At 65.1% G+C, this 9,955-nt stretch overlaps 2 protein-coding genes across 2 annotated transcripts in view; one reads left to right on the forward strand and one right to left on the reverse strand.

The window, feature by feature from the left end:
- Positions 1 to 444, forward strand: part of TMIGD2 (transmembrane and immunoglobulin domain containing 2) — a 2,541-nt gene extending 2,097 nt beyond the window's left edge. The window contains exon 5 of the mRNA XM_041460738.1: positions 113 to 444. Within this exon, the coding sequence (XP_041316672.1) occupies positions 113 to 444 (332 nt within the window). The remainder of the gene's footprint in view (positions 1 to 112) is intronic.
- A 1,160-nt stretch (positions 445 to 1,604) lies between these two features.
- On the reverse strand, positions 1,605 to 9,606 carry YJU2 (YJU2 splicing factor homolog). The gene is made up of 10 exons (XM_041460739.1): positions 9,508 to 9,606; positions 8,367 to 8,467; positions 7,212 to 7,356; positions 6,223 to 6,357; positions 5,897 to 6,021; positions 4,070 to 4,332; positions 3,768 to 3,980; positions 3,261 to 3,399; positions 2,556 to 2,675; positions 1,605 to 1,807 (listed from the first exon to the last, which is right to left on the reverse strand). The coding sequence occupies exons 1-10, from the start codon at positions 9,529 to 9,531 to the stop codon at positions 1,621 to 1,623; spliced, it is 1,452 nt and encodes a 483-aa protein (XP_041316673.1). The 5' UTR covers positions 9,532 to 9,606; the 3' UTR covers positions 1,605 to 1,620.
- Between the last annotated feature and the right edge of the window lie 349 nt (positions 9,607 to 9,955).

Here is a 9,955-nt window from a genome sequence, read left to right on the forward strand (position 1 = left end):
TGCCCACCACCCCCACGTTCCCCTGACCCCAAACCTCCCCTGCTCGTCCCCCCCCTCCGGGGCACCCCGCGTGTCCCCCGAGGGTCCGGCCTGACAGAAGTGACCCCCACAGGCGCTGCCCACCCCGACACGGCCATCTACCTGAACGTGGTGTCCCCGTCGGCCACCGCAAAGCCGCCCCCCCCCGAGCCGAAGGTGTGCCGGTACCAGCCGGAGCTGCGGCGGGCGCGGGGCCCCCCCTGCCCCCCCGGCCCTGAGGGTGCCCGCTGTGCCTCACACCCTCCCCCAGCTCTGCCTTCCTCAGGAAATCCCCCAAAAAAAGGTGTTTGGCAGCATCCTGTCTGTCACCCGGCTCCGCGTCCTCTGTGTCCCCCCCGCCCCCCCCCCCGTGCCATCCTGTGCCCCGCGCGTGGGCAGCTCGTTGTCACCGTGCCAGAGGGGTGACAGCGGCCCCTGGGACCCCTTGCTCAGGGGAAGCCACTCTGTTGTCCCCTGGGCTCTTGCATGGTGTCATCCGGCACCCGAGGGCTGTGCTGGGGGTGGGAAGCAAGGACCCCCCCGTGGGGGGCAGTGCCACCAGCCCCTCACCACGCGGGTGACCCCGGGCAGTGCCACCAGCCCCTCACCACGCGGGTGACCCCGGGCAGTGCCACCAGCCCCTCACCACGCGGGTGACCCCGGGCAGTGCCACCCCACGCTGTGCCCATGGCCGGGGGACTCAGCTCGACTCCCCCTCCCCCCCCATCCTGGGGGTCCTGCACGGTGGTGAGAGCAGGGTGGGACAGCGGTGGCAGTGCCACCACCTTGTCCTGCCTTCCCCAGGGACACCGCAGAGTTGGGCACCAAGATGCACCAGAGGCACCCATTGCTGTCCCCATCCCCATCCCCATCCTTTTCTCCTCCCTGTCCCCACTCTTGTCCCCATCCCTGTCCCTAATCCCCCCCGCCCACATCCCCATCTCTGCCCAAAAACTCCTCCCCAAATCCTCGCCCCCCAAATCCCCGTCCCCAAATCCCCCTCGGAGGCAGCACAGCGTCACCCCCCGGTGTGACAGGGCGGTTTAATGGGGCGGGGGGCGCGGCCGGGGGTCCGGGGCTCACAGGGGCTGCACGGCCACGGGGTAGAGAAGGGACAGGTGGCGGGCACCGCGCACGGGCAGCGCCCGCGCCGTGTAGTGCCCCACGGCCGCCGGTACCGACGGGAAGGCGGCCCCGGCCCGGCCCAGCGTGAAGTGCTGCTCCCGGGTCCGCGTCAGCTTCACGTGCACGAAACCCTGGCTGCTCCTGCGGGACGGGCGGGAAATGAGGCACGGGAACGGGAACGGGGACTGGAACGGGGATGGGGACGGGAACGGGAACGGGGATGGGAACGGGGATGGGAGCGGGGATGGGAGCGGGAGCGGGGATGGGAGCGGGAACAGGGATGGGAACAGGAACGGGGATGGGAACAGGAATGGGGACGGGAACGGGAATGGGACAGAAACGGGAATGGGAACTCCTCCCCAAATCCTCGCCCCCCAAATCCCCGTCCCCAAATCCCCCTCGGAGGCAGCACAGCGTCACCCCCCGGTGTGACAGGGCGGTTTAATGGGGCGGGGGGCGCGGCCGGGGGTCCGGGGCTCACAGGGGCTGCACGGCCACGGGGTAGAGAAGGGACAGGTGGCGGGCACCGCGCACGGGCAGCGCCCGCGCCGTGTAGTGCCCCACGGCCGCCGGTACCGACGGGAAGGCGGCCCCGGCCCGGCCCAGCGTGAAGTGCTGCTCCCGGGTCCGCGTCAGCTTCACGTGCACGAAACCCTGGCTGCTCCTGCGGGACGGGCGGGAAATGAGGCACGGGAACGGGGATGGGGACGGGAACGGGAACGGGGACGGGAACGGGGATGGGAGCGGGGATGGGAGCGGGAGCGGGAACGGGAACGGGAGCAGGAACGGGAACGGGAGCGGGAGCGGGGATGGGAGTGGGAACAGGGATGGGAACAGGAACGGGGATGGGAACAGGAATGGGGACGGGAACGGGAATGGGACAGAAACGGGAATGGGAACAGGAACAGGGATGGGAACAGGGATGGGGATGGGAACAGGGATGGGATGGGATGGGGTGGGATGGGGTGGGATGGGATGGGAAGAGGAGTAGGAACAGGAACAGGGATGGGGATTGGGATAAAGTGCGGATCTGGACAGGGATGAGGATGGGGACAGGGAAGAGGAGCGGGGTGGAGGCTGGGACAGGGAGGGGGACAAAGATAGGGATGGGGATGGGGTAGGAAATGGGAATGGGAATAGGGATGAGGACTGGGATGGAGATCGGGGTACAGATGAGGACAGCAGTGCGGATGAGGACAGGGATGGGGACCCCATCCAGAGCAGGGGCAGGGGGTGGCACTACCCCAGGAGAGGGATTCCGGGTCACCTCCAGCCTGTGCCGTGCACAGGGACATGCCAGCACGTCCCCACGGCCGCTGGGACAGGAGCACCCGGATCCAACCCAACGCTCCCAGCCTGGCATGGCCCCTGGCAGGGCTGTGCCCGGGCTGTGCCCGTGTCCCCACGCTCACCTGAGGGACAGCGAGTAGTCGTCGGGGCTGGTCTCGCAGTCACGCACCAGGAAGCTGCCCTCGCGGCACAGCGCCAGCAGCGTCTCGGCGCCCGCCCGCCCGATGGGGCCGTGGTACCAGCTGGGCACAGCGGGGTCACTCGGGCACCCCCTGTGCCTCGGGGAGCCACCCACACCCCACAGGGACCTCCTGTGCCATGGGGTACCCAAGCATCCCATGGGGCACCCAACCATGCCATGGGGCACCCAACCATTCTATGGGGCACCCAACCATGCCATGGGGCACCCAACCATGCCATGGGGCACCCAACCACACAATGGGGCACCCAACCATCCTATGGGCACCCAACCATGCCATGGGGCACTCAACCACACAATGGGGCATCCTATGGGGCACCCAACTACGCCATGGGGCACCCAACCATTCTATGGGGCACCCAACCACACCATGGGGCACCCAACCATCCTATGGGGCACCCAGCTATGCCATAGGGCACCCAAACATCCTGTGGGGCACCCAGCCCCATGGGGATTCACACAGGACACTGGGCCCTCCACACCCCTTGGGGACCCATCCATGTCACAGGGCCCAGCCACACCCAGGGACACCCTTGACCCCACAAGGACCCACCCTGGGGGACCTTCTCCCTGTGGCTGTGGCCCCGTGGCACGCCGGTGCCACCCCAGGGGACGCCCCCAGACTCACGCCTGCTTCTCCAGGGGCAGCGAGGTGTCCACGTGCCGGGGGCTGGGGGGACAGGCGGGCCGGGGGCCGCCGGGGGCGCGGGGGGAGCGCGGCAGCGGCCGGGACAGGCTGGGGGAGCGCTCGGGGCTCTCAAACTGCACTGCGGGGACAAAGGGACATCACCCACCCTGATCATCACCCACCCACCCCGCCCGCGCCGCCGGCTCCGCTCAGTGCCACAAAGGAATGTCCCACAGGTGGCTCTGCCCTGCCGCGGTGTCACATCGCTGGGGCCAGGAGCGCTCCGGGGGGTACCCATGGGGGGCACAGGGCGTTGGGGTGGCACTGGGGGACATGGAGGGGACCCCGGGATGCTGCGGGATGCTGAGGTCCAGGACTGACACCCATGGAAGCTGAGGGATGTAGGCTTGGGGGACCCTGGGGTGGTCCCCACAAGGAGGAGGGGGCCAGGAGCGGCAGCCACGGGAGCCGTGCCCTCCCGAGGTGGCACCGGGGGGACGCTGTCACCTGCGAAGGCCCTCGAGATGTGATCCTTCTTCCACTCCCAGGGCTGGTCGTACTCGTCTGCCGGGCGCTCGTCGTCGCGGGGGAGGCGGCTCTCGCGGGCCGGGGGTCCCCCCGGGCCATCCCCGGCCGTGTCCCACTCCTCGGAGGGGGTGTCGTAGAGTTGGGGACCCCGGCGCGGCCGCCCCCGCCGGCCCTCGCCCTGCCGCGGACACCCTGCCGACGGGGAAGGGGGCGGTGGGAGATGCCCGGGACCCCCGCGGGGGTGCTGGGGGTGTTGGGGGTGCCCGGGTGTCACCACCCACCTGTGGCCTCCTCGTCGCAGCCGCCCTCGAGCGCCGGGTCCTGCTCCCCCTCGAAGGGCTCCGAGTACTCGCTCTCACCTGGGCCCTGCCGGGGGGGCTCCGGGTGGGACGGGACCCCCGCTGCCCCCCCCGCAGCCCCCCGGGCCCTGGGTGCCCTCACGGGACCCTTCGGGCTCCCACAGCCCCCACACGGGTGTCCCCAGCCCCGTCCCTCTCCCGCCCACCTGGTCCCTTTGTCCCCCAGCCCCTCTCCCCTTCCCCCTCTCCCAGGGACTCCACCGTGCCCGGCCGCCCCCCAGTTTCCTCTCCCAGTGACCCCAGCTCCCCCCCCGGACCGGAGCCCCCGATCCCCCCCCCCCGCGCCCGCCTCGCCGGGGGCACCGGCACGGGGGGGGCGAGACCACCGAGGGGACACCGGCAGGGACAACGAGGGCGACACGGAGGGACCCCGCGGGGCTCAACCCCCGCCCCCCGAGCGGCGGGCAAGGCCGGGGATTGGGATCCCCCCCCCCCGGTGCTGGGGGGGCGCAGGGCTTTGGGGGAGCAAGGACCCCCCAGCTGTGTCACCCACCCCGGGGGGCACGGGGGGCTCTGCTCCCCCTCTGCCGCGGGGTCTGGGGGGGCTCAGACACCACGCTGGGGGCAGGAGGTTGGGACCCCCCCCAGCCCTGCCCCGAGTCCCCTCGTGCCATTGTCTGTCCCCAGAACAAAGGTCCCTCCCCTTGGGGTCCCTCTCCTTGGGGTCCCCCCCGGTGCTGGGGGGTGGTGACAGCTGGGGAGTGGGGGGACACATCTGGGAGGACACGGCCGCAGACCCCCCCTCCCGCCCCCCCAGCCCGGGCTGAGCCCAGCGGCCAGCATTAATATTTGAAGAGGCTAATTAAGGCATGTGCACAGAATGCTAATTGGGATGGGGGGCTGCCCTTCTGTCCAGCTCTCCCTGACGCCCCAGAGCCCCCCCGGGCCCCCCCCTCCCACCAGCCCCTCTGTGAGGGTGTTAATTAGCCAGAGGCTGCTCAGCAATTAGAGCTGGTGCCTTGATGAGGGGGAAGCTCATGGCCATGGGTGAGGAGAGCCCGCCTTGGGGTGGGTGGGCACTGGGGGGTCCCTGTCACGGGGGTGGGGGTCCCTGGGGCAGGGTCCCACAGTGCCCACGTACAAATCACTCTCTGCAAGACGAAGCTCTGGGGTGAAGCTCTGCTCTGGCTCTGCCAGACCCCGTTTATTCCCGAGCTGCTGGAGCCCAGCAGGCTCAGAACGGCAGGGAGGGCTTTGTCCCCGAGCTCCTGGGGACATCCGGGGGGCTGCTGGATGCAGGACAGCCCTGTCCCCGCAGTGAGGGGCTGCAGGACCCCCGGGTGTGTGCAAAGGTGGCACCTGAGACACCCTGGGACAGAAGCAGCTGGGGGTGACGTGAAGGAGGGGGTCCCTGCACCCCGGTGGGAAGGAGACAGCTCCAAGGTGCCATTCCTGCTGGGGGGGGTCAGGGCACCCCAAACCCGACCTGGGCACGATCACTGGGGGGGTGAGGGCAGTGGCACCCCCAGAATGGACACAGCAGAGTCCTGTCCAGCCCTGGCACTCCCAAAGACATCCTGGGAGCAGGGCTGGGACCCACCAGCACTGCAGGGAACACAAACAAACACCTTCCCCTCGCTGCTGCTGCTGCAGGAGGTGACAACAGCGTGGGCCGGGATCCCCGGGCCCCTGGCGGTGCTTCCAGCTCCGGGTGGGGCTCCAGGGGCAGCAGGAGCGGGGACAGCCCTGTCCCTGCTCTGTCCCTGCTCTGTCCCTGCTGTCCTGGCTCTGTCCTGGCTCTGTCCCTGCTCTGTCGCTGTCAGCATGGCCTCAAAGTCCACGTTGGCCTGGCGCTGGTTGAGCTCCTTCAGCTCCTGCAGGTTCTCCAGGACCTCCATCTCCAGCTTGGAGTCCTTGGTTCGGTTCTCCAGGACCTGGGTGGGATAAGTTGGGATATTTGAGGCAGCAGAGCCTGACAGGAGCCTCCAACACCTCCCCACGCTGGACAAAGCACAAGAGGATCCTCCTCATCCTCATTTTTGGGTAGGACAGGAAAGTCTGGATGGCTACAAAGTCACTGCCGTGGCTGGGGAGAGTCAGGCAGAGTGGCAGAGGTTTTCCTGCACTCCTTGTACCTTCATGGGATTGTTGAGCTCCTCCTCTTCCCTCTCCTTCTGCATCCTCTTCTCCTCCTCCTCCAGGAGCTTCTCTGCCTGGAAGTTCCTGGTGGCGCCGTGCTCCATGGTGTAATCCGTGTTCTCAGGGTCTGTCTGAGGGGGAGCAGCAGGAGAACCATGGAGGGGAGGGGGGGATCCTGCCCCAGCCAGCCCACAGCCACCTCAGAGCCACACATCCCCCAGCTCCACCAATGCAGCTGCCACAGGAAGGGTGATCCACCCAGAAACCCACCCTGGGACTCAGCTCTTCTGCTGGTTTCAAACCCAGAAACCCACCCTGGGACTCAGCTCTTCTGCTGGTTTCAAACCCAGAAACCCACCCTGGGACTCAGCTCTTCTGGTTCTGTGCTTTCCCAAACCCACCACACTTCACATTAACCAAAAAAATCTTAAATTAGGGAACCAAAGCAACTCCATCAGCCTTTGCTGGGCAGGAGTGCCAGGGAACCATGGAACACCCTGAGCTGGAAGGGACCATCAGCTCTGGCCTTGAAAGGAGCTGATGAAACAGAGAGAAAACAACTTTTACCCAGGCAGGGAGGACTAGGACACGGGGGAATGGTCTGGAAGTGAGGCAGGGGAGGGTTGGATTGGATTTAAGGAGACTTTGGAACAGATTGCCCAGAGAAGCTGTGGCTTGAAGTGTCCAAGGTCAGGTTGGACAGGGCTTGGAGGCACCTGGTTGAGTGAAAGGTGGGATTGGATGGGCTTTAGGGTCCTCCCAAGCCAAACCATCCTGGGATTCTTTTCTCTGGGACAACCCCACCCACCCCATTGTCCAAAGTTCCCTGGAGCTGTGGCAGCCGTGCCCATTCCCGGGGGGGAATTCAGCACCCCACCACCCTGGGGGTGAAAAACCATGCCCTGATCTCCATGCCAGCAGCCTGGCACAGCTCCAGCTGCTCCCTGGGATGCCCCCCAGGCTGCCCAGGCACCGGGGGGCTGACCTTGAAGGTGATCTCAGCCAGGCAGCGCGTGCACTTGATGTAGAAGCGGAAGATGGGCAGCCCCAGGTAGGATTCGTTCTGCACCGTCTCCTTGCGGGCGTTGAACTTCTTGCCCTTGTAGATGTACTCCCCACACGTCTTGCACCTGGGCAGGGGCAGGGAAACGTCCAGAGGGGGGCAACGGGGCTGGGGAGGGGCTGGGAGTGCTGCCACACTTCACAGAGAAAAGCAAGGCACGGCTCTTCCCAGGAATATTCCTGGGTTTCACATTCTCTGAGCTTCAGAGAAAGGAAAAACACAATTCTTACCATTTTCTGTGCCTGTGTTTGTGCCAGAGCAGAATGAAATTGGGATTGTTCACCCACAGTGAGGGTGTTTTGGTTCCTTGGCCTGTCAGGTCAGGTGTGCAGCCCCACATTTCCCTTCACAGAGAAAAGCAAGGCACAATTCTTCCCAGGAATATTTCTGGGATTCACATTCTCTGAACCTCAGAGAAAGAAAACACAATGCTTATCCTTTTCTGTGCTGTGTTTGTGCCAGAGCAGAATGCAGTGTGGAGATTGTCCCTTGTCTTGTCCCTGGTCTCTCTCCCTCCTCCCTGTCAGGTCCTGGAAGGAAACCCCCCCACCCCCTTCCCTGCAGGCTGCCCTGGAGCCACCAGAGGCAACATCTGGAGCCTGGGCCCAACAACATCTGGAGTTCCTCAGGAGATTCCCCCTGCTCCAGCTGCCTCAGGTGTCCCAGCCTGGGGGGGTGGAGTGACCCTGCTGGTGGCCCTGGCTGGGCTTTGAGAGCCTTCCAGCCCATCCCAGGGGGGATCCCATCATTCCAGGGGGGATCCAGTGCTCCAGGAGGGATCCCATCATTCCAGGGGGGATCCCATCATTCCAGGGGGGGTCCCAGTGCTCCAGGAAGGATCCCATTGCTCCAGGAGTGATCCCATTAACCCAGGAGGGATCCCATTATCCCAGGAGGGATCCCACTGCTCCAGGAGTGATCCCAGTGCTCCAGGAGGGATCCCATCATCCCAGGAGGGATCCCATTATCCCAGGAGGGATCCCACTGCTCCAGGAGGGATCCCATTATTCCAGGAGGGATCCCATTATCCCAGGAGGGATCCCAGTGCTCCAGGAGGGGCCCCAGGGCTGCTCTCACCTCATGTTGAAGGGGGCCATCAGCCTCACCACGTACTGCCGGTCCTTGGGCAGCTTCAGCTTCGGGATCTTGGCCGGATCGAAGTCCGGGGGGTAATATTTCTGTGGAGAGAGCAGATCTGGGAATGTTCCTGAGTTTGGGAATTCCGGGGATGTTTCTATGGAGAGAGAGCAGATCTGGGAATGTTCCTGAGTTTGGGAATTCCGGGGATGTTTCTGAGCACAGAGGAATTTGGGAATTCTGGGAATGCTTCTATATTTGGGAATTCTGGGGATATTTATATGGACAGAGAGCAGATTTGGGAACTGTGGGAATGTTTCCATGGACAAAGAGCAGATTTGGGAATTGTGGGGATATTTCTATGGAGAGAGAGTAGATTTGGCAACTCCAGGAATGTTTCCATGCACAGAGAGCAGATTTGGGAATGTTCTGTGTTTGGGAATTCCGGGGATGTTTCCATGCACAGAGAGCAGATTTGGGAATGTTCTGTGTTTGGGAATTCCGGGGATGTTTCCATGCACAGGGAGCAGATCTGGGAATGTTCTGTGTTTGGGAATTCCGGGGATGTTTCCGAGCACAAAGAGCAGATTTGGGAATGTTCTGTGTTTGGGAATTCCGGGGATGTTTCCGAGCACAGGGAGCAGATTTGGGAATGTTCTGTGTTTGGGAATTCCGGGGATGTTTCCGAGCACAGGGAGCAGATTTGGCAGTGCTGGAGCTCCGGGAACCTTCCCGCTCCCCACAGCTCGCACTGGAGGCTGAGCCCGCCGGGGCTCGGGCTCTGCTGCCGGGGAACAGCGGCGGGATGAGAGGAAACGGCCCCAGCTCGGGTTTAAATCCGGTACCGGGGAAATTCCTTCACGGAAAGTTTTGCTAAACTCCGGAATGGGCTGCCCGGGGGGGTTTGCAGTCTCCATCTCTGGAGGTGCCCGAGGACGGGCACTCGGTGCGCTGGGCTGGGCACAAGGCGGGCACCGGGCACAGCGGGGACTCGATCTCGGGCCTTTTCCAGCCTCACGGATCCCGGGAGCGACTCCCGAACCAACCGGGGCCGCCCCGCGCCCTCGGGGAACCCTCCCCTGGCCCAGCCCGGCTCGGGACGCTCCCCGGCCGCCTTGGCGGGGATTCCTCTCCAACTCACGTTCAGCACTTTCCGTTCCGACATCGCTGCGGCTTCTCCCGATCCCCGGTGCTGCCGGTGCTGCCCCCGCGCTCCTCACCGCTTCCGGGTGTGGCCCCGCCCTCTCCACCGCTCATTGGCGCAGCGAGCCGCGGCATCCCCGTTCCTCCCTGTTATTGGCTGATCCAGCTGCCTGTCAAAGGATCCGCCCACGGCTGTTGTACAATTCAGCCAAGAGTCCGCCGGTGAGCCGCGGCCTCACAAGGGGTTCCGCACATTCTTGGGTCCTGGCGGGCGGCTGTCCTCCGTCTCCGGCTGGGGAACCTCGGGGCTCCGATCTGGGGCAAGGGAACCCCGGGGCTCCGATCCGGGGCTGGGGAAACTCGGCTTCCTCACAGCAACATGGGATGCGGGCCCCGCTATCCCCTGATCTGCCATGACGCATACTCATCATGTAGATAACAGTCCC

The sequence above is a fragment of the Pyrgilauda ruficollis genome, unplaced genomic scaffold (assembly GCF_017590135.1).
Source record: "Pyrgilauda ruficollis isolate IOZ18807 unplaced genomic scaffold, ASM1759013v1 scaffold148, whole genome shotgun sequence".
Lineage (NCBI taxonomy): Eukaryota > Metazoa > Chordata > Aves > Passeriformes > Passeridae > Pyrgilauda > Pyrgilauda ruficollis.

What these genes read in the sequence shown, in the direction of transcription:
- YJU2 (XM_041460739.1), bottom strand. Translation starts at nt 9,531, where the DNA reads ATGTCGGAACGGAAAGTGCTGAAC. An exon ending in TGGCTGAGATCACCTTCAAG is followed by an intron (nt 6,358 to 7,211) that starts GTCAGCCCCCCG and finishes GCTCCCCCTCAG; the next exon opens with ACAGACCCTGAGAACACGGA. An exon ending in GCCATGCTGACAGCGACAGA is followed by an intron (nt 4,333 to 5,896) that starts GCAGGGACAGAG and finishes AGTCCCTGGGAG; the next exon opens with AGGGGGAAGGGGAGAGGGGC.